Source organism: Carcharodon carcharias, chromosome 5 (genome assembly GCF_017639515.1).
Source record: "Carcharodon carcharias isolate sCarCar2 chromosome 5, sCarCar2.pri, whole genome shotgun sequence".
Lineage (NCBI taxonomy): Eukaryota > Metazoa > Chordata > Chondrichthyes > Lamniformes > Lamnidae > Carcharodon > Carcharodon carcharias.
In genome coordinates, this window is record NC_054471.1 from 130,249,935 (window position 1) to 130,273,671 (window position 23,737).

General features: G+C 41.9%; 1 protein-coding gene across 4 annotated transcripts in view; it reads right to left on the reverse strand.

Moving 5' to 3' along the window:
* Positions 1–13,683, reverse strand: part of LOC121278260 (synaptotagmin-like protein 2) — a 206,545-nt gene extending 192,862 nt beyond the window's left edge. The window contains exons 1-2 of one of the 4 annotated variants that reach the window (XM_041188501.1): positions 13,545–13,683; positions 12,033–12,465 (exon numbers count right to left, since the gene is read on the reverse strand). In XM_041188501.1, the coding sequence (XP_041044435.1) occupies positions 12,033–12,160 (128 nt within the window). In that variant the 5' untranslated portion in view covers positions 12,161–12,465; positions 13,545–13,683. Of the gene's footprint in view, positions 1–12,032; positions 12,517–12,551; positions 12,653–13,544 lie in introns of those variants that run through there. The other 3 variants (XM_041188500.1, XM_041188499.1, XM_041188502.1) reach the window with 3 other exon arrangements.
* Positions 13,684–23,737: the final 10,054 nt, after the last annotated feature.

A 23,737-nucleotide genomic window follows, 5' to 3' on the forward strand; every position in this document is an offset into this window, starting at 1 on the left:
TTATAGAGGCAACATTCAGAAGCAACGTTAAGTGAGAGGTTCTGCCCATGGTTAATGCACTCTTCAGAATTCAATTTCCAATGATTATCACTGGATAAAATTTAAAATGATCCATGTAATCTTTCAGGTATTGTACATTCTTGAATAAAAGTTAAATTCTATTGCATTCACAACATAGCACAATCATGGAAGCATAATACTAACATTATTTCTTCAGAACTTTTCATGTGTTAAAGGTTAACAGTTGCTAATGAGTACTGCATCACAGAAATACAGCCATGGGAATAATATGGAACATATGAAGAGTAGAAGTTTATATCTTGTGCTGACAGTACAAAACACATCAATAGTCTGAATTAGAAGCCATATATGTCATTATTTACAATGTGACATCTTGAGTACCAATATTTGAAGAGAGAATCAAATGAGGGTTCTGCCCCTATGAAGGGCTCAGTGAATATGTACATTATAGTGAAACTCAATTGCATATGCTTCTAGTCTGAAGACTTCTGTTTAATTTAAGAAGTCATCAAAAATAACATCCCAGGATTCTTCAGGCCTTTCTTGTATTGCACTCATGTATTATATTCTGGATACCTTTGGAAACCTGTATGCACACAAAGGAACATAGGACTTAAGAGCAGTGGTAGGCCATTTGGTCCTTCAAGCCTGCAGCACCATTCAATAAGATCATGCCTGATCTGACTGTGGTCTCAACTCCACTTCCCTGTCTGCCTCCCAAAACCCTTGATTCCCTCGTCTATCAAAAATCTATCTAACTTAGTCTTGAATAAATACAAAGACCTAGCCTTTTCTCTGAAGGGATTTCAACTGTTGTATAACAAAGCATGCACCTTGCTCAAAATGTATTTATTCACGCTTCCGATAACTTTACACATGAGTACAAACTTAAGGTTAATCTGCAAATCAGTTTTTTTGTGATGTCATGTTAACATCCCAGGCTAAATTTCTCTCTCCCTAGATCTACATAATTAAGATGATCCACCTTGCCATTCTATCGTAAGTAATAGTAGAAATGAACACTGAGCACTGCTGAGTATATTCAAGAAAGAAATTGATAAATTTTTGGATATTAAGGGCATCCAGGGGTATGGAGAGAAAGCAGGAATATGAGGTTGAGATAGAGGAAAAGCCATGATCATATTGAATAGGGGAGCAGGCTTGAAGGGCCGAATAGCCTACTCCTGCTCCTAGTTTCTTTGTTTCGATGAACAAAAGTTCAAAATCAAAGTGACCTTAATTGAGCCCTTTCATGTATATGCAACTTTGCTCCAATGCAGTGATTTTCCTCAATCAACCTGAAAAGTTAACTTGGTTTCTTTCGACAGAAGCTACCAGATCTGCTGAGTATTTCCAGAATGTTTTGTTTTCATTTCAGGTTTGCCACATGTGCAATATTTTGCTTTTGTTTTGGGTAAGAATTAAGCTGTGAGGAGGATGTGAAGAGGCTGCAAAGGGATAAAGACAGGTTAAGTAAGTGGGCATGAAGGTAGCAGATGGAGCTGTGGGGAAATGAAAAGTTATCCACTTCAATCAGAAGGATAGAAAAGCAAAATATATTTTTCAAGTGAGAGAGACTAGTCAACGCTAGTATGCAAAGGCATTTGGTTGTCCTTGCACAAGAGACATAGGGCAGGATTTTATGCGTCGGCGGGTAGGGAGGGGGTGGGGCCCATGCACCAACATGTAAAATGACGCGCAGTGACGTCGGGGGGATCTCCCGATGTCACCGCGCCCTATTTAAATTTTCAGGAAGGCAGGAGCATAAGAAAATCAGCTGCGCGCCCACCAACCTGTCAATGGCCAATTGAGGCTATTGACAGAGTCAATAATGTAATTAAAGGACCTGCCCGTCCAACCTTAAGGTTGGCGGGCAGGCCAGGAGACCCGGCACAAACTAGAAAAAGCATGAAACCTCATCCATGGGCGGGATGAGGTTTCATATAGGTTATAAAAAATGTTAACAAAGTTTTTGTGACAATTATGGACATGTCCCAACTCACTGTCACATGAGGGGACATGTTAGGGAAATTTTACTTTTCTATTTTTAGGTTTTGTACATTTTGAGCCGATCTCCCTGAGGCTGCACTTAGCCTTAGGGAGATGAGAGAGCTCTTTTGTGCACATGCGCAAAAGAGCGCACTCTCAATTTTGGGATTCCCCACCCACCCACACAAGGAGCGCATAGCGCTTCCGTGCGGATGCCGTGCTGGGTGGGCCATAATTGGCCCGCCCATGCAAAATGGCACCATGCCTCCGATCGGGGGCACTGATTGGAAACGCACCTGCCCTTCAACTTCTACCCCACAGGGATAAAATTCAGCCCATAAAGTTAACATGCAGGTTAACACAGCATGAATTACAAGGCAATTGGTATGTTAGTCTTTACTGCAAGGGGGTTGAAGTATAAGAGTAAAAGAATCATACTGCAATTATATAGGACATTGTTGAGACCATACCTAGAATACTATGTACAGTTTTGGCCTTTTTACCCAAGGATCTCTTGCCTTGATTGGCTTGGGGCGGGGGGGGGGGGGGGGGGGGGGGGGGGGGGGTGGTGCGCAATGAAGGTTTGCTACATTGATTATTGGGATGAGTGAGCTGTCCCATGAGAAGGACTCAAGCTGAGTGGGTTATATTCAATGGAATGTGATGGACAGGAGAGAGATATAACTGTCAAGAACAGGCAAATGACAGGTTTTCTTGAAGTTTCAAAAAAAATGTTGATTATTCAATACCCAAATGTATTGGCAACCACACACACTCGCACGCACATACAGATACAGAAGCACACACTCAAGAAAAGGTAGCATGCAGTTAGATCTTAAGGAGTTCAAAGATTCCCCATCACACTTATTTTCGCACCCCTCCAGTCTTGCTCTGAGATGAAGCCTTGAAGCGTTGCAAGCCGATAATTATTCTTCAATAGCCCGAAAGAGAGAGTCTGGGAGTTTCGGAAGACTAATTTGCTGTGGTTCAGTGTTTACAGTAGCAGATTTCTCTTTTTCCTCTCCAGTCAACGTGCAATCAAAGTCCTGGAGCAAAAACCAGCTTCAGTTCCTCAAGTGGAGGGGTAAAAACCAACCCAACATCTCTACTGATGGTTCTTAGGCAGGGTCTTGTTTCTTCTTGGTCTGGATCTTTCTCCCTCGCTGCTCCAAAAACGTGCCTTATTAGATGTCCTTATCTAAAACCAAGCTTCTGTCAAAATGGTTTCTGATGACTAGGCCATTGTCAAACAATGGGCTCTGAGTTTCATCCATTCATATGCCATTGGGATAGAATAGCATTTTTTCTTTTGGTTTTATAACCAGTCCCTGGAATTCAACTCCTAAGTCAAAAAGATTTTAAACAGTATTCTGAAAACAATTACTTTAATTATTTGGAGATGGACAGCTGTAACCCACAGGAAAGGTCTATTGCACTTTAATGACTCCTCAAAGATTAGTTCAAGGGCCTTGTGTAACTCCATTTTCTTTTGAAATGTCCATTCTCAATTTTGTTTTAAAGCAAGATGTCTATTTTGAATTTAAACTCCCTAAGTCCATATTGCACCAGTGTGACGGGCATGTGGAAGAATGAGAGGTGATTTCATTGAAACATATGAAATCCTTAGAGGCCTTGACAGGATAGATGCAAAGAGGTTGCTCCCTGGCTGAAGAGCCTTGGGCTAGAGGTCAGAGTCTCAGAACAAACGGGCAACCATTCAGGATTTTATTTTATTTGTTATTTCATGGGATGTGGACATTGCTGGCAATGACAGCATTTGTTGCTCATTCCTAATTGTCCTTGAACTGACCTTGTTAGGTCATTTCAGAGGGCAGTTAAGAATCAACCACATTGTTGTGGGTCTACAGTCACTTGTAAACCAGCCCAGGATGGCAGATTTCCTTCTCTGAAGGACATTAGTGAGATGAGGATTTCTTTTCCTCAGAGTTGTGTATTTTTAAACTTCTCTACCCAAGAGGGCTGTGGACCATTGAGTATACTTAAGACAGAGGTGGATAGATTTTTGGGTACTAAAGGAACAAAGGGATACGGGGATAGCGTGAGAATGTGGAGTTGAGGCAGATCTTAAACCATGATCACGTTGAATGGTGGAGGATGCTCAAGTGGCTGTATAGCCCATACCTATTGTTACAAATACAAAGTTTATAAGTTTATTGAGATGGTGGACATGGAAAGGATGCTTCTTCTTGTGTGTTGGTCCAGAACTAGGGGGCACTGTTTTAAAATTAGGAGTTGCACTTTTCAGGCAAAGATGAGGAGAATTTTTTTTTCTCAGAGGGTTGTGTGACTTTGGAACTCTCTGCCTCAGAAGGCAGTGGAGGCGGGGTCATTGAATATTTTTAAGGCGCAGGTAGATTGATTCCGTTGCCTAACAAGAATCCAAGGTTATTGGGGAGTAGATGGGAATGTGGAATTTGAAACACAAACAGATCAACCACGATCTTATTGAATGGTGGAGCAGGCTCAAGGAGCTGAATGGCCTACTTCTGCTCCTATTTCATTTGTTCATAGGATTGTTATGTTTTGGGACTGTCCCTATAATTCAAAGTGAAATGGAGAAATGAAGGGGGTCATGTGACCAGTTCTGAATTCTGCCTGACAAGCTTGGGTGGTTTGGTTGTCTCACAGAGGTGTTAGGAATGTTAGGTTTTATAGACAGTTTAAAGGTATAATTGTTTATTTAATTCCAAGATGGAATGGAATTGGGGGTTTAGAGAATGGTTAGTCAGCACTCCTACCTGGATACAAGGTCCATTTTTTTTTATTCACTCATGGGATGTGAGCGTCGCTGGCTAGGCTAGCATTTATTGTCCAACTCTAATTGCCCTTGAGAAGGTGGTGGTGAGCTGCCTTCTAGGAACTGCTGCATTCTATATAGTGTAGGTACACCCACAGTACAATTAGAGAGGGAGTTCCAGGGTTTTGACCCAGCGACAGTGAAGGAATGGCAATATATTTCCAAGTCAGGATGGCAAATGGCTTGGAGGGGAAATTCTAGGTGGTGGTGTTCCCATTGGTTTGCTGCCCTTGTCCTTCTAAATGGTAGTGGTCGTAAGTTTGGAAGGTGCTGTATAAAGAGGCTTAACGAGTTTTTGTAGTGCATCTTTTAGATGGTACACACTGCTGCCACAGTGCATCGGTGGTGAAGAGAATGAATGTATGTGGAAGGGGTTTCAGTCAAGCGGGCTACTTTGCCCTGGATGGTGTCAAGCTCTTGAATGTTGTTGGAGCTGCACTCATCCAGGCAAGTGGAAGGTATTCCATCACACTCCTGACTTGTGCCTTCTAGATGGTGGACAGGCTTTGGGGAGTCAGGAAGCGAGTTACTTGCCACAGGATTCCCAGTCCCTGACCTGCTCTTGTTGCCACAGTATTTATATAGCTAGTCCAGTTCAGTTTCTGGTCAATGGTAACCTCCAGGATGTTGATAGTGGGGATTTAGTGATGGTAATGCATTGAATGTCAAGGGATGATGGTTAGATTCTCTCTTGTGAGATGGCTGGAACTTGTATGGGACAAATGTTATTTGCCACTTATCAGCCCAAGCTTGGATATTGTCCAGGTCTTGCTCCATTTGGGCATTTACATTGCCACGCAGATGGGCTTTGAGAGAGGAACAGGCGATAAAAAGACATTGCAGCCTCAACTCACAGTTTTTCTTAAGATGTTCCTGAGGCTCTCATATAGGTCAGTTTACAAGAATCTGAGAGAGAAAGACAGAGCAAAGAGATAGAGGCAGACAGTTTCTACTGATCACTATGTAGATGGGAGCTCATGCTCAGATTTAAGAGACCAAATTCATTAGTATTTAAATGAGACTGGTATATTTGCCTTGCTTCAGCTAGAGAGAGGAATCTCCAATGTAACCCTCAGTGTGAAAGTTAGTTCAGGGATTAGCAGTTATCCAGAGCTGGAAAAGGAAAAAGGGCACAAGCCATTGGGAGCCGAAAGTAGCTTTGGACCAGTTCCTGGAGAATGAAGTATCCAATTAAGGGACAGAGTAAAGTATAACAATGGAGGGGGATTTTCTCATTTTAAAAATTAAATGGGGTTCTTTTCTGTAGTTCTGAGTATAAGTTGCTTCCCGACTGAGTTTAGACATTGTTGTTTTTAGTTTGTTTATTACAGTAAAAGTCTTAAAACTTGAAATCTTCTTGTAAGATCTGGTTAGTCACTGGAATTCAAATATCTTTTTAAAGGTTATCAGTCTCTATGGGGATCTTAACATTAGTTCTAATTGTTACATTCTTCCAAACGTTTAACTAAATAAATAGCCAACTCTCCAGCTGATCATACCCAAGACCATTATTTATTCCCCCACAAACTGCTTCTAATTCAGTTCCTGGGACAGCTTGTAATTGTAATCTTTGGGTGGTGGGGCAACGGAGTTAGTGGTGTGGCTATCAGTTTCAACAGCAAAGGGGCTGAACTGAGCTGCCAGCCCAAATGAGCTGGTTCAATTTTAGACAGCCTAAAGAGTGGCAGGCTGGCAACAAAGTAGGTCTTGAGTGTGGAAGGGTGCAACTGCTGAGGGGGGAAGCACAGTATGGCTGATGGCTAGAGTCTGGTAAGTTAAAAATCGACCACTGTGACTCTATCAGTGTAATCAATTCTAAGATGTCAAGTGTCTGTCAATCTTTCTCTTGTTCAGGGTAGGAAAAAGAGCCAACATAGCATTTCTGTCACAGCAGGAGGAGTTATAAATGGGCTGGGTAGTCTTTCTCATCCATATCTATTTTTGTAACGCTTGAAAGGCATGAAGACTCGAGCAGAATAAGTATTAATACTGTGTAAAGTTTACTTGCAGCCCTGAGTGAAGAATTTTCCAGTTTAACAGATGGCTTCATTACTTATTCTTCTCATTAATAGTAAATGAAATGCCCATAGCAATAAGCAGAAATTCTTCAAAAAGGATAGGTGCCTGTATTACAACATGTGAACCTGTGAGGCAACATCGATACAACTATTTACCAGGTTTGAATACCTGGGCTGGTTTTCACTTGAAATGCTTGATTTTTTTTTACTCTCAGATGAACAGTAGAAGAACAAGGGCAGTAGATGCATGGGAACACGCCCACCTGCAAGTTCCCCTCTAAGCCACACACCATCCTGACTTGCAACAGCATCGGTGTTCCTTCACAGTCACAAATCAAAATCCTGGAACTCCCTCCCTAACAGCACCATGAGTGTACCTACACCACAAGGACTGCAGCAGTTCGGGAAGGTGGCTCACTACCACCTTCTCAAAGGCAGTTAGGGATGGGCAACAAATGCTGGCCTAATCAGCGATGCTCACTTCCCATGAACAAATAAATCATGTTAAGTAATACTGAAATGTATGCTCATCTTCTTCCAGTAGATTAGTGACAAGTAACATAGCTGGTTTTAACCTGCTAATACAGTCATAGAAACTCTAACCACAGCCAGCTCTGTATTAACAGTGTCCAGAACAAGATCATCAACCTCTCTTGGTACTGGACCAAATCAAATTTATGCAGTGTTTATCTACCTAATTAAAATAATCTGTCAGAACTGTACAGGAGGCATAAATTATTGATGTACTTAGTCTCTACATAACTAACTGCTCCCTTTATTGAATGTTGAATTTGTAATGCCCCATTATGGTTTTTTTTAAATAACACAATTTTAAAACTGCAATGTTTCTTCTATGAACAAGGATTTAATCCCTCAATTACTCATTTGACAATCCTAATCTCTATTGCCTTTGGGAGCTACCAGATGAATTATCAAGGTCCCATCTGGTGGGCTGCTACCTATAGCCTCATTACCACTTGTCTTCTGCCACAGCGATGTTCCCCATGTCCTTTAATTGGGCTACCCCAGGGGACTTAATCTCAAGCTTGCAGCCATCATTTTGAAGCTAATGAGGCTCAGGCCCCCAAACACCCAGCGCAGCGCAGTGCAGTCCACACCACACACACCCAGCAGAGGACTAGTCTTTACAATATGCACCGAGCACAGACCAGCCTGCTCTTGACCCAACCACCACCCTGTTAGACGTGTCTTTCCAAAATTTCAAATCTTTCTGAAAGAAATATTTATTTTTATTCATTCTGGGCCTGACTAACAAAGCCAGAATTTATTGCCCATCCCTAGTTGCCCTAATAACTGAATGTTTGCTAGGCCATTTCAGACATCATGGGCTGGATTTAAATGCCTCTGTTGGACCTGGGATAAGGGTGCAAGTAGTGAGCCCACATGCAGCAATTCTGTCCATGTTGACTCCATTGAGGGGGCGTGCATTTTAGACTCCCTATATTCATGGGAGTTGGGCTCATTTTGGTAGAAAACATGAGTCATGGAAGCTCAGACGAATCATGAATATGGGGGAACCTTAGTCTATAGTCAGAAACCTTGTCACAGCTAATTTCTAAAGTTGTTGAAAACTTCACATCATAATGTAATATTGTTTAATACGTTAAATAGGTGTAATGCATTATTTAATGATAGGAGTTGGTTTAGTAAAAGATGTGACCATTACATTGACCAACATTGTGAAAGTGTTCTGATACATCAGGGTACTTTATCCAACGGATAAAGTGCTCTTCTGCATTTAACAGTATTGAAATTAAGATTTCCTGTATGATTTAATCCTTTCTTTCATTCACTCTCCAAGCATCTGTTCAACATTTGAAACATTGGAACAGATATCTAAGGTCTTCGAAAAACTTCAAAGGCTTTAATGTATTTAGTTCTGGAGATTTTGTTGATACAGCTGTGCAATGGAATCTCCTTATGAATGCTTGTCTGAGCTTCAAACCCCATAAATTGATTCGACTCAACAGAAGCTGTTGACACAGGGTTTGTTGCTGTCTAGAGGACTGTGAACTTTGTTTTGATAGTTTTATGAGCTCCAAAGAGGATTAACATTTTTAAAAGAGGTCTTTAAATGGCTGTTTGTTTATTTTGACCATTTCATGCATGTATAAAAGACCTCTCAATTATAGGGCTCATCTGCCTACAGAGGATACTGAGTAATTGGGCATGAGAGTATGGAGGGGGCACAAGGTGTGGATGGTTAGGGTGAGGTGCGAGGGGGGTGAGTGGTGAGCACTAGGATGCCTAACACTTATTTACAGAACTGGGCTGATTTCTGAAGCATATCTTCTCTCACTTCCATTCCATCCTTCTGGAGGCGGTGCCTGCAACTCCAGCCCATTCCATCACACTGTCATGAAAATAACATGGGCAGGTAGTGCTGAGCAGAAGGCAGGATTGCAATGCCAGAAATTGGCAGGCTCGTGATTCCTGCCTCAAGGTTAAAAATTCAGGCCCACAAGTGTCAATGAATCATATTGGTATGGAAAAGTAAGACCAAATAAAACCAACAGTTATTGCCTTATGACCCAATTGGCAACTTCTCAGCTTTGTGGTCATTGATACTAGCTTTTCATCTAAATTTAGTTCAAATTCTGAAACTCCATGTGGGGTGAGAATCTGAGTTCTCCTGGATTAATAGTAATGCAACATAACCACTCAATTTCCCAATCTGTGCAGAGCAAATCTCAGCCAGGCTGAGTGGGGGTACAATAATTTGCCACATTATTGCCAGGTAAGAAAGGAAAATATTTCTGCCAAAGTTTTTGGTTCTGATTGCGGTGACCCTTGTAAGTGTCACATAACACTAGGATCAAGGACAGAATTCTCCCTGGGCTCCTTATGCTGCCACAGAAGAGCTTTCTAACCACTTTCCCCAGCCTGCCTTGATGCAAATCATTTCCCTGGATCAAGGCTGATTAATGCAGGATGAGCTCCTGCCAGATTCTCCATCACAAGGATAAAAACTGGCTAGGAAGCAAAATTTGGTGCTGCTGTGATTTAAGAGGCAGGACCCATAATTAGAGGGAAGAAGGTAAGTGGCCTGAAGGGAGGGCCATGTGCCAAAAATCCCTCCAATCCCAGGGGCCTTTTGCCACTGCTCCAGTGTGCAGTGCCCATCTCCTGGTGTTAACTGGCAACAACAGGAAGTAAAATAGAGTTTAAATTGCTGCTGTACTTCCTTACCATTATTTACGTAAGCTGCCAGATCAGTCTACAGTACTTCCCTGTGGCAAAGGAGGGAGCTGATAGTAAGGGAAGGTACCCAGCAATAGGCCTCCCCTCCCAATTTTCCTTCAGCCATATTCCTTCATATTTGGCAATTTAGTGGAGGAAAATCCAGCCCCAAGTTTGGCCATGATGATTCATTGGGGAACAGTCTTGCTCTTATTTGAAGCACCAGCATTTAGTGGAGATATGGAAGACTTCGCGGGCTGATGGTTCTGTATGCCAGCATCAGTTTGTGTTTTCAAGATATGAAAAGACAAAAGCAGAAAAATATTTGAGGAATTTAAATATTTTCCACATTGTGTTAGTAACAGAAGAAAGGGGTGAATATTTTGGTGGGGATTTTGTAAATAAAAGGCCATCAAATATTTTTATTATTTGTGTATGAGAATAGCCCTGTTATGCAGAAGTAAGCGCCAGTGAAAAATTCAGTGGGGCAATTCCTGGCTAATGCTCAAATACACATGTAGGGAATTTTTAACTTTGAAGGATAGTGTAAGACAAGGAATGTCAATGTATACACCCAATATACACCTCAAATAGAAAAAAAGATCAGGAGGGATGTGCAATGGGTGGCTAATTTGATCCTGCCCATCTTACTGCATCTTTCAAAGTTACAATTACCCCCATCTTCTTTCACTGAGTTTTAAATGTTGAACTCTAAAATTTAGCAATGTAATAGGGAAGTCAAGAGCAGAACCACTGGGATTGAAGGAAAATCAGTGGAATTGGACTGATCTGCCACACCTCTTATTAGTCACCTGTAGAAGCAGGACTGCCAGGAAACTAGAAACAAGGTTCCAGTCTCTTTCTTCACCTGCAGGGTGTGAGATTTTTCACAGCAAAAAAAAAGTGCTATTTACTGCACTAACCAGGTCCTGATATTAGTTAACCCAAAAATTGAATTTATGAGTATCAAAGCTGTAGACATCTTCCTCACCTCACAAAAGTACATCTTCTATGCAGAAATTCTACATACACTAAATGGTTTAAGTCAATAATTCTACAGATCTTTATGGGATTAATAATATATTCACTCAGCCCGAGCATACTTTAGTTCTGCTTCACAGTTTAGACTGAACATCAAAATGCACTGAAATAAAAAGCCAATTACATTAAATTTTGATTAAGGAACTGTACCATAACATGCAGTTAACAGAAAAAGTCAGTATTACTTTTCAGATCAAAATGCAGCCAACACAAAAGCACATACCTGTACGATATCATTATGCATTATTTTGCAACTATACTGCGCTATAGCAAAACAATCTCTATCAAATAGCATTGCTGCAATAAGCAAAAACATTCAGGTACATAGGTGAAGTATAACAAAATGAAGATATTTATCTAACAGCACTCGTATGCGAAATACCTTCCGCAAGAACATTATTCTGGAGTGATAGTTACTACATTGTGACAGGTCACATGCCAAAAGTAAAAAGATCAGCTTTGTTTTTAACTTAAAGAATACAATTTATAATAAACAGGTGAGAAAAAAAGAGTTGCAAATATAGAATGCCTTCTCAGGACACCCAAAGAAGTTTGCAGCTTATTGTCACTATTGAAATGTACGGGAAACACAGAAAAGTCCCAAAACAGCATCAAAATAATCTGTTAAATCAGCAGGTCTGACAGCATCTGCGGAGAGGAACACAGTTAAGTTCCTCTCCGCAGATGCTGTCAGACCTACTGAGTTTTTCCAGGTATTTTTATTTTTGTTTTTGTTTTGGATTTCCAGCATCCACAGTTTTTTGCTTTTAATCTGTTAGGTATTCACTGGGAGAACTCTTCTGCTTCGCTTGGGACAGGTTTCCGGGACCTTTGCTGTTAACCTGAAGGTCGACCGAGCCTCTGTCTGAAGTCTTATCAAAGGGACGGAGGGACAGAGAGAAAAACCAAACAGCACTGATGCAGAAGGCAAGGAAACTTCCTACCTGATGCGATTTTCTTCAAGCTTTCGCAGAGCGGCATCTCTTTGAACGACTTTCTGAAGAGCGAACTGTTCGTCCTCAGACAGAAAGCTCAAGTCCATGATTTTACTCAGATCTTTCTCCGTTTTCATTTTCCAGCCGCTCCACTATCCTCGATGAAATTTGAATGAACTGAAAGCAGATCAGCCGGAGGAAGCAAGAGCAACAGGGCTTCTATCTTTCCTCCTTTCCGCTATTCCACTGTCTGTATTTGTTCAAAACTTTCTCAACTTCTTGTTTCCCTCTTAAAATTGGTTAGGGGTAAGAAAAGGTTAAGCCAGCTGCTTCTTTCAGGTTCCTCGAAGATGTGCGGTCACATTCGCAAGATTCGTGTCTAACGTTCAGGTTCCTTCAATAAGATTCTATCATCCCATGATAGGGTAAAGCACTGCGGGCTCTGTGAAAATATAAAAGGCAGCTAACAGTGAGAATCTTCCTGTGTCAAGTATTTTCTGTATGCAAATTAAATCTAAGTTGCCATACCGGTTTAGAGTTCAGAGTTCAGACCACTTTTGTTGTTTGAAATGAATCGAAGGGCCAAATGGCCTACTCCTGTTCCTAACTCCTACTTTGTTTATGACGAAAAGAACAGGCTATACTAGATCTTACCAACTGAAAGTATACTGCAAAAAAAACCCTGTGGAAATAGGTCACCTCTTAAAAAAATGAACAAATATTTGGAACACTAATAAATGAAAACAATGACTTTTAACAAGGGTTAGGAACAAATAAAAATGGTTACAAATCTTTAAAAAGGTAACTGAATTGACGTTAATTGTATACCCTGTTATGTTTTTATCAGAAATTGTGGGACCCAGCAAAAGTCAAGTATAGATACAAAGATTGTTGGGCATAAAAATATTTCTGGGCACAGTTCCAGAGGCAAGCTGGAACAAAGTCCAGGATCAAACTAAATTCTTCCTTATGCCTTAAATAATAATTAGGGTGAGCCATGGTGTCAGTTAGACACTTGAACACGGGTCACTTGTCCAAGCCTTCTTAGCTTCACCATAAACCTCAAAAGGTACATCCTGGAGCAGTGGTCAAGGGTGGGCCAAAAGCACCCACAGTTGTCTTGAACAGCTAGATAGAGCCCCTTCCAACACCACTAATTCTACATTACTGCAAGTTTTGGAAAATATTATTTTGAGCTGCCTCCAATAGTCCCTTTAAATCTTAAGCTGTTCAAAAACTGAAAATACCAGTGCAAAAAAATTTACCAATCCTGATCTAAACCAAACACAGGAGCTTTATTTCTAAGGCCTGTTCATTTCAGGTAGTGCGACAGTGTTGCCTAAAATAAGGCCCAAATACAAGGGCCTGAAAACCCATGCAGATGATTGCACCACTTTTAAAACCATTAAATAGACACAATGTTAAATTTGCTGCCTGATCCACTGAAAGCATAAATCTTTAGTTTAAATTCATAAGAATTTCTTACCTAAAAGCAAAGGGCATGCTATTTAGCTTACATACCATGATACTGCTTAGTTTCAGTTGATAGATCTGCTGTATCATTCCATGCCTGACTTACTACAAATGACTATTGAAGAGTTTCTGTGCACCCCACCCAATCTGCCATCAATTTAATTCTGCTTAGTTGGACAAAGAGGCATTTAAGTTGGCTATGCTTTATTGGTGACACCGTAAAGTAGTATACACCTGCTAGGGCTCTCTAGCAGGCAAGAATTAAAACAATGATAGCAATTGAGTCATAGATGTTGCAGAACTGGTTTTCTTTTATAACAATTGGCCTTTAAGTAAAAACATACACTTTGTAGCTGAAAGTCACTATGCTGTATAAAAGTGAACAATATTAATCAGAACATGACTTTCTCTGTCTGTGTTGGGCTAGTCATTTCTGACAGTTTTGAGATCAGCAAAGAACTGAGTGGTATTTTATGATTCATAGGCGAACCTTTAATTGTCCTCATTATATGAGTTAACATTAAAACCTGTGACCTTGAGCTTCATGCCAGTACTAACAAATATAGAGTTAATAGGCTCTGAAGTGTAGGAATGGGAGTTTTAGGAAGGGTGGTAGGCAAAAGTGTTCAATTGGCTGCCAATGATTTGAAGCCACTATTGCTCTTCTGACTTCTAAACAATATGTTTGCAGAATTCATAGCACCCTAGTGATGAAATTATAAGGCATCACTTCATTAAACTTTGTGCGTGATATAGATTCCCATTAAACAGCCTGTAGTTTGGACAGTTTTTCTCATCAATAGCTTTTTGTAAAACTCAGTCTTGTACCGTGCATGTGTGCAGCTTGTATGTGCTTTAATTAGCAATTCTGATTTACAGACGCTGTAATGACTTTCTGTTGTGAGACAAAACAATGATATTTCAATGCTGTAGAGCATCTACCAATGAGATCTGTTGATGAAAAAATACTTCAGTAGCTGATAGTCAATGGGAGTTAGCAATAATACTTGGTACATGACAGGTAACATCTTAAGTGCATAATATGCAGTTTATAATTTTTATTTCAGTTATCTCTGTAGGCATGGGCTGGATTTAATGTTCCCGATGCAGAACCCACCCATCGGTTGGAGAACAGGCAGGAGACCCACATTGTATCAGTGAGGAAAGCCTGACTGAATATAGTGCTTATCAGGCCAAAGGAAGGCCTTACCTGGGAAGTCCCGCCTAATGAGAGCTGCCGGCCAATCGAGGTGCCAGCAGCTCTCCAATGCCTACAGTGGTAACTGCTGCTGATAAAGCACCATCAGAGGCCAAGGATCAATGAGGGACCCAGGCCACAGGTAAGCGAAAGCAGGATAGGGATTGTGCGGAGGGGGCTGGTCAGATGCAAAGGCAGGGTGGTGTCTTTCAGCAGGCATCCCGCTTCCCAATGCTGGGTCCTTCAGTTGGGCACTTATTGTCTTTGAAAGATGGACTCACCCTGAGGCAGCTGACAAACCTTACAGGGTTTGCTGGGCAACCTTCAGGAGGCGTGGAAAAACCATGAGAGCTAGGGAAAATCCCTGAGCACCACTAAGTCCCAGTTGGCTCAGGGCTAATGACTTTTAAGTATCTCCTTAATTAGCCTCATAAGTCAATACATGGAACATATGAATTAGGAGCAGGAGTAGGCCATTCGGCCCCCTCGAGCATGCTCCGCTGTTCAAAAGATCATAGCTGATCTGATTTTGACCTCAATTCCACATTCATCTGACCCACAATAACCTTTGACTCCCTTATAAACAAGCATCTATCTACTTCAGCCTTAAAAATATTCATTGACCCTGTCCTCCTCCACTCTCCAGGGAAGATTCACAACCATCTGAGAAAAAGAAATTATTGTCATCTCTGCCTTATTTTTAAATGGTGTCCCCTAATTCTAATCTTTCCCCACAAGGGGAAACCGCCTTTCAAGATCCATCCTGCCAAGTCCCCTCAGGATCTTATATGTTTCAATAAGATCACCTCCCAATTTTCTACATTCCAATGGATACAGGCCCAGTCTGTCCAACCTTTCCTCATAAGATAACCTTCCAATCTCAGGTATAAGTAGAGTGAACCTTCTCTGAACTGTTTCTAACGCATTTATATCCTTTCTTACATAAGGAGACCAAAACTGTACACAGTATTCTAGATTTGCTGTCACCAATGCCTTGTACAACTGTAGCAAAACATCCTTACTTTTATATTCCATTCCCCTTGCAATAAACAACAACATTCCATTTGCCTTCCTCTTCACTTGCTGTACCTGCATAATAACTTTTCTAATTCATGTACCAGAACATCCAAATCCCTTTGTGCTTCACAGTTCTGCAATTTCTCTCTATTTAAATAATATGCTGCTTTTCTATTCTTCCTGTCAAAGTGAACAAGTTCACTTTCTCCCACTCTGCCAAAGTTTTTCCCACTGACTTAGCCTATCTATGCTCCTTTGCAGGCTTCTGATGTCCTCTTCACAACTTACTTTCCTACCTATCATGTCATCAGCAAATTTAGCAACAATACACTTGGTCCCTTCATCCAAGTCATTGATATAAATTGTAAATAGCTGAGGCCCTAGCACTGATCCCTGTGGCAGTCCACCACATCTTTAAAACCTGAAAATGACCCATTTATGCCTACTTTCGTGCTTCCTGTTAGCTAGCCAACTCTCTCTTCATGTTAATATGTTATCCCCTACACTATGAGCTCTTATTTTGTGTAGTACACACTGCTGCTACTGTGCATCGGTGGTGGAGGGAGTAAATGTTTGTGAATGTGGTGCCAATCAAATGGACTGCTTTGTGCTGGACGGTGTCCAGCTTCTTCAGTGTTGTAGGTGCTGCACTCATCCAGGCAAGTGGGGAGCATCCATCACATTCCTGACTTGTGCTTTGTAGATAGTGGACAGGCTTTGGGGAGTCAAGTGACGAGTTACTTGTCAGATGATTCCTACCGTCTGACCCAATCTTGTAGCACAGTATTGATATGGCGAGTCCAGCTCAGTTTCTGGTCAATGGTAACCCCCAGGATGTTGATAGTGGGGGATTCAATGATGGTAATACCACTGAACATCAAGGGGCGATGGTTGGATTCTGTCTTGTTGCATTGCCTGACACTTGTGTGGCGCAAATGTTACTTGCCACTTGTCAGCCCAAGCCTGGATATTCTCCAGGTCTTGCTGCATGTGGACATGGACTGCTTCAGTAACTGAGGAGTTGTGAATGGTGCTGAATATTGTGCAATCATCAGCAAACATCCCAACTTCTGACCTTGTGATGGAAGGAAGGTCATTGATGAAGCAGCTGAAGATGGTTGGGCCTAGGACACTACTCTGAGAAACTCCTGCAGTGACATCCTGGAGCTGAGATGACTGACCTCCAACAACCACAACCATCTTCCCTTGTGCTAGGTATGACTCCAACCAGTGGAGAGTTTCCCCCCGATTCCCATTGACTCAAGTTTTGCTATAGCTCCTTGACGCCACACTCAGTCAAATGCTGCCTTGATGTCAAGGGCAGTCACTGTCACCTCAACTCGGGAGTTTAGCTCGTGTCCATGTTTGAACCAAGGCTGTAACGAGGTCAGGAGCTGAGTGGTCCTGGTGGAACCCAAACTGGGCATCAGTGAGCAGATTATTGCGAAGCAAGTTCTGCTTGATAGCACTGTTGATGACCCTTTCCATTAATTTACTGATGATGGAGAGTAGACTGATGGGGTGGTAATTGGCTGGGTTGGAATTGTCCTGCTTTTTGTGTACAGGACATACCTGGGCAATTTTCCACATAACCGGGTAGATGCCAGTGTTGTAGCTGTACTGGAATAGCTTGGCTAAGGGCATGGCAAATTCTGGAGCACAGGTCTTCAGTACTATTAAGAAATATTTGGATGTGCACTTGTAATGCCATGGATACAAGGCTATGGGCCTAGTGCTGGAAACTGGGATTAGAATAGTTAGGTACTTGTTTGACTGGCGCAGACTCTGCTGTCGACCTCTATGACTCTATTGCCGGAATGTTGTCAGAGCTCATAGCCTTTGCAGTATCCAGTGCCTTCAGCTGTTTCTTGATATCACGAGTGAGCGAAATTGGCTGAAGACTGGCATCTGTGATGCTGGGGACTTCCAGGGGAGGCTGAGATGGATCATCCACTCTGCACTTACGGCTGAAGTTTGTTGTGAATACTTCAGCCTTATCTTTTTCACTGCTGTGCTGGGCTCCTCCATCATTGAGGATGGGGATATTTGTGGAGCTTCCTCCTCCAGTCAGTTGTTTAATAGTCCACTACCATTCATGGCTGGATGTGGCAGGACTGTAGAGCTTAGATCTGATGCTTGGTTGTGGGATCACTTTGCTCAGTCTGTCACTTGCTGCTTATGCTGTTTGGCACCCAAGTAGTCCTGTTTTATAGCTTCATTAGGTTGACACCTCATTTTTAGGTATGCCTGGTGCTGCTCCTGGCATGCCCTCCTGCACTCTTCATTGAACCAGGATTGATCCCCTGGCTTGATGGTAATGATAGAGAGGGCAATATGCTGGGCCATGAGGTTACACATTGTGTTTGAGTACAATTCTGCTGCTTTTGATGGCCCACAGCACCTCATGGATGCCCAGTCTTGAGTTGCTAGCTCTGTTTGAAATCTATCCCATTTAGCATGATAGTGATAGTGCCACACAACATGATGGATGGTATTCCCAATGTGAAGGCATGACTTTGTCTCCGCAATGACTGTGCTGTGGTCACTCCTACCGATACTGTCATGGACAGCTGCAACTGCGGCAGGCAGGTTGGTGAGGATGTTGTCAAGTATGTTTTTCCCTCTTGTTGGTTCCCTCACCACTTGCCGCAGACCCAGTCTAGCAGCTATATCATTTAGGACTCAGCCAGCTTAATCAGAAGTGGTGCTACCGAGCCACTCTTGGTGATGGACATTGAAGTCCCTCACCGAGAGAACATTCTGCGCCCTTGCCACCATCAGTGCTTCCTCCAAGTGATGTTCAACATGAAGGAGCATTGATTCATCAGCTGAGGGAGGGCGCTACCTGGTAATCAGCAGGAGGTTTCCTGGCCCATGTTTGACCTGATGCCATCAAACTTCATGGGGTCTGGAGTTGATGTTGAGGACTCTTGGGCAATTCCCTCCCAACAGTATACCACTGTGCTGCCATCTCTGCTGGGCCTATCCTACCGGTGGGACAGGGATGGTGATGGTGGAGTCTGGGACATTATCTGTAAAGTATGATTCTGTGAGGATGATTATGTCAGGCTGTTGCTTGACTAGTCTGTGAGACAACTCTCCCAATTTTGGCACTAGCCCCCAGGTGTTAGCAAGGAGGACTTTGCAGGGTCGACAGGGCTGCGATTGCTGTCATCATTTCCGGTGCCTAGGTCAATTCCAGGTTTGTCCAGTTTCATTCCTTTTTTGTGTCTTTGTAGCAGTTTGTTACAACTGAGTGGTTTGCTCGGCCAGAGGGCATTTAAGAGTCAGCCATATTGCTGTGGGTGTGGATGACAGATTTCCTTCCCTAAAGGGCATTAGTGAACCAGATGGGTTTTTACAACAACTGACAATGGCTTCATGGTCATCATTGGACTTTCAATTCCAGATTTTTTATTGAATTAAAATTCCACAATCTGCCGTGGCAGGATTCGAACCCGGGTCCCCAGAGCATTACCCTGAGTCTCTGGATTCTAATGAGAGCCATTGTCCTGAAAACACGACATACTCATCATCCAGGCTACCTTTGCCAATCTGATTTGTCCAATCTATATGTAAATTGAAATTAGCCATGAATATTGCCATACCTTTCTCACAAGCTCCCATTATTTCTTCCTGTATACCCCATCCTACAGTGTGGTTACTTTTAGGGGCCCTATAAACAATCCGCACAAGTGACTTCTTGCCTTTACTATTTCTCATCTCTACCCAAACTGATTCTACATCTTGATCTCCAGAACTAAAGTCATCTCTCCCTATTGTATCAATGTACTTAATTAACAGAGCTACCTCTCCAGCTTTTCTGAGCTTCCTGACCTTCCTACATATCATGTACTCTTGAATATTCAGCTCCCAGTCTTTGTCATCCTGCAGCCATGACTCTGTAATGGCTATCAGATCATACATATTCATTTCTATTTGTGCTGTCAATTCATCTGTTTTGTTACAAATGCTATGTGCATTCAGAAACAGTTCTATCTTTTTACTATTTTTGTAATCTCTAGCCTTATTTGCTGGTGCAGTCTTAGGTTCATACACTCTGTCCCCTCCTGCCACACTTTGATCACATTTCCCTTATCCCTACCTTGCTCCCTTGCCTTGTCTTTTTTATTTAATTTATTACATCTCTCCAAACTTGATCCCTTGCACCCACTACTTAGTTTAAAGTCCTCTATACCACCTAGTTATACAGCTCACCAGAAGACTTGTCCCAGTGGTTCAGGTGAAGGCTGTCCCAATGTCCCACTTTCCCCAGTCCTGGTGCCAATGCCCCATGAATCAAAAACCATTTCTCCCACACCAATCCTTGAGCCAGGCATTTAACTGTCTAATCTGATTTACCCTACACCAATTTGCTTGTGGATCAGGTAGTGATCCAGAACCATTGAGGTTCTGCTTTTCAGTTTAGCCCCTAGATGCTCATACTTCCTCAGCAGAATCTCTTTCTTAGTTCTATCTATGTCGTTGGTACCTATGTGGACCACAACCACTGGATCATCCCCCTCCCACTGTAAGTTCCTCTCCAGCCCAGAGCAGATGCCCTGAACCCTGGCACCGGCCAGGCAACACAACTTCCTAGACTTCCACTCTTGGCTGCAGAGATGTGTCAATCCCTTTGGCTATACTTTCCCCAACTACTACTATATCCCTATTAACTCCTCCTGCATGAATGGCTTCCTATTCCATGGTGCCATGGTCAGTTTGCTCATCCACCCTGCAGCCACCACTTTCATCTATACAGGCTGCAAGAACCTCAAACCTGTTGGACAATTGTAAAGGCTGAGGCTTCTCCACTGCTACCTTCTGGGTCCCCATATCTGCCTCACTCGCAGTCACACCGCCCCCCCATCCCTGACCATTGATCAAATAAGACGACCCTAAGGGATGTGATTGCCTCCTGGTACAAAGTGTCCAGGTAACTTTCCCCCTCCCTGATGCATTGCAATGTCTGCAGTTCGGCCTCCAGCCCAGTGACTATGTGCCGAAGCTACTCAGGCTGCAGTCACTCACTGCAGATGTATTTGCCCTGGGTCACCCCAGTGCCCAGGAGGTACCGCATTCTGCAATCACAACTCATCGCCTGCCCTGCCATCTTTATCATGTGTAATTAATTTATTTTTAATTAACTTATAATTAATAACACTGCTCCTCCCAATAACGTTTACTACTGCTAGTAAACCTTACCACAGTTAATAAAACCTTACAATTACTAATAAATATATGAAGTTTGAAGATAAATGAGCAAAATATTCACCAATCAGTCACTTATCTGTTTCCCTGTGATGTCACACTTTGATTTCTCACATAACCCAGCCACTCTGCTCTGGAGCCACAGACTGGACTGGGTTGGCTAGCTCTTCTAGGCGGTGGTTACTGCCTCTGGGTTCTTTTTTCGCCCACTCATGGGTGAAATAGGTGGGTTCCCTGCCTCAGCCAACTCCTGCCACTGACTTAATGGAAGTCAGTTTTCCCACAAGCGGGAATGGGGTGCGCAGTGACCCCTGTGATCATGTGGACCCACCCATCGCCGAGCCCGCTCCAGCAGGCTCCATACAATCCAGCCCAATATTTCTACATATTGGAACAGCAGTAGACCATTCATTCCTTCAAACCCGTTTCACCATTCAATCAGGTCATGGCTGATCTGTACTATGATCTGATTGAAAGACATATGAACATGTCGTTTGAAAGCTGATTTAACACTTTGCCAGACTTCATCCGTAAAAACATTTTGGGCGGAATTTTACTGCCCCTCCTGCCAGCGGGATCTTCCAGTCCCGCTGAAGTCAATGGACTTTGATTGGCTTGCCGCATTTTCCGGCCCCGCCCCTACCAGGACAGGACCGGAAAATTACGCCCTTTAAGTCTGCTTTCCAACATATTTCTGAGATAAAAAGTTAAATAGCGTGAGGCAATATATTCACCACAGTTTTTATTAGGTTATTTTTCAGATCTTAAATGAGCAGATCTCAGGCATACAAATGGTAATATAATTTTATTTTTTCCCCAGTGCCACAGCATGTTTCAAGTACAACACAGAATGTCTGTTTATGTCAGTATCTACAATGCTTGGTGTGGCGAGTTCAATAAGCAGAGTAACTGGAAGGGGGAATGACTGGAAGTTTGGTATTTCCAACAGTGTAATGGGGAAATTCTGATGAGCTTCTCTTGCATTTCTTCTACTGACCATAGAACTATAGAAATAGGGTGCACTTGACTTGGAACACACCCTTAGACTCTCAAACAAGATATTGCATGAAGTATGGAAAGAGGCCTAAACAAGGAAAGAAGAGAACATATGTAACAGCTTACAATTTAGAGATTTTTTTTATAAGATTCATTTTACTCAAAATAAGTCACAAGATCCTTCTGTGACAGGAGTCGCACAACAAATTATGTTTACAATACTTTCGCCTCCTTTTGAAAGTGCAGAGTACAGCACTTCTTAAAAAAACTCTCCTGGGTTTTGTCACAAAATATGTAAGTATTTCATTTTGTGTATAAATCAAGGGAGAGATCACTGTCCCGTTGAGCAGTGAACATGACATTCACGCAGCTCATCACAATTTCTAATCTGCCTTTGGTGCATTTATGTCAACTTAGAACTTTATGTAAAATAAAATGAAAAGGTGTATATATTTTTAAATGACAAGCTCACTCAAATAAGTCAGAAACTTTAATGTGCAGTCATCAGCATAGGTGATCAGGCAGTTTCTACAACAGCTAACTCGCAATGCTAGTAATAATTTTGATATTAAAAAGCGAGGGTAGAAAAATAGCCTGTAGAGAAGTAAATATTCAGAGAGGATGACACTATTATTTTCATTTTTCTAACATTGCCAGTACTGACAGTACCACTGCATTGCAGTTACTTTCAACAATACTAATTGCAACCTGGACCAAAACAACAGCCAGCCCAAAAAGACTGAGTTAATCAAAATGCAACTGAACCACACTTCCTCCCTAAAATCTCTGTCCCATTTCTGCAAATTTATATGTGGAATCATAATGTTCTATTTTGGGAATAAATTTGTGCAAGATCTGAGAGTACAATGAGTTCTTTCTTAATTCTTTCATGGGATATGGGTGTCATTGGCAAAGCAAGCATTTGTTGCCCATCCCTATTTGCCCTTAAACTGAACAGCATGCTAAGGCCATTTCAGAGTTAATTGTGGGGCTGGAGTCACATGCAGACCAGACCAAATACAGACAGCAGATTTTCTTCCCTAAAAAATATTGGTGAGCCAGATAGGTTTTTATGACATTTGATAATGATTTCATAGGTACCATTACTAAGACTAGCTTTATAATTCCAGATTTATTATTTGAATTCATATTCCACCAGCTGCAGTAGTGGGATTTGAACCCATACCCCCACAGCAATCTGCTAGACCTCAGGATCACTAATGTAATTCATAGTGATATTACCACTCTGCCAACATTTCACCCAAAATCTTATGAGGCTAAAAATCTTGAATGGTAAGATTACATAGGATATATGGCTATTTGGCCCAATCAATCCATGTCAGTGTTTATGCTTCACTAAAGCTTCCTCCCATCTTTACCTCATTTAAATCTACCATTGTAACCCTCGATTCCCATATAGCTAAGTTCACCTGGGATTTAGGGGCTGCTTTAGACTCACAGAAGCTTTGGTTGTCACAAATCCCTCATCTATTCTGATACAAGTAATATAAACTAGGTAATGAGTTGTGCCTATGCTTTAAAAATGCAATTTATTGTTAAGAAATAAAATATTGCAAAAGTGAGTGTTATGTTATGAAGAGTTATGTTTCATGTTCCAATATAGTATTTTATGTTGACTTTCAGCAATGCTTAACTGAGACAATTTGTAAATGAAATCCCTAATCTATATGTTAACACGTATTCATACAAACAGCTACTACTAGCATAAGTGTGCAATGAAAACTGCTTCACATTAATGATAAGCTTGAGCTGTAATTGTGCCTTGGTTTTGGTTACTGTTGAGGGTGACTAATGCTTA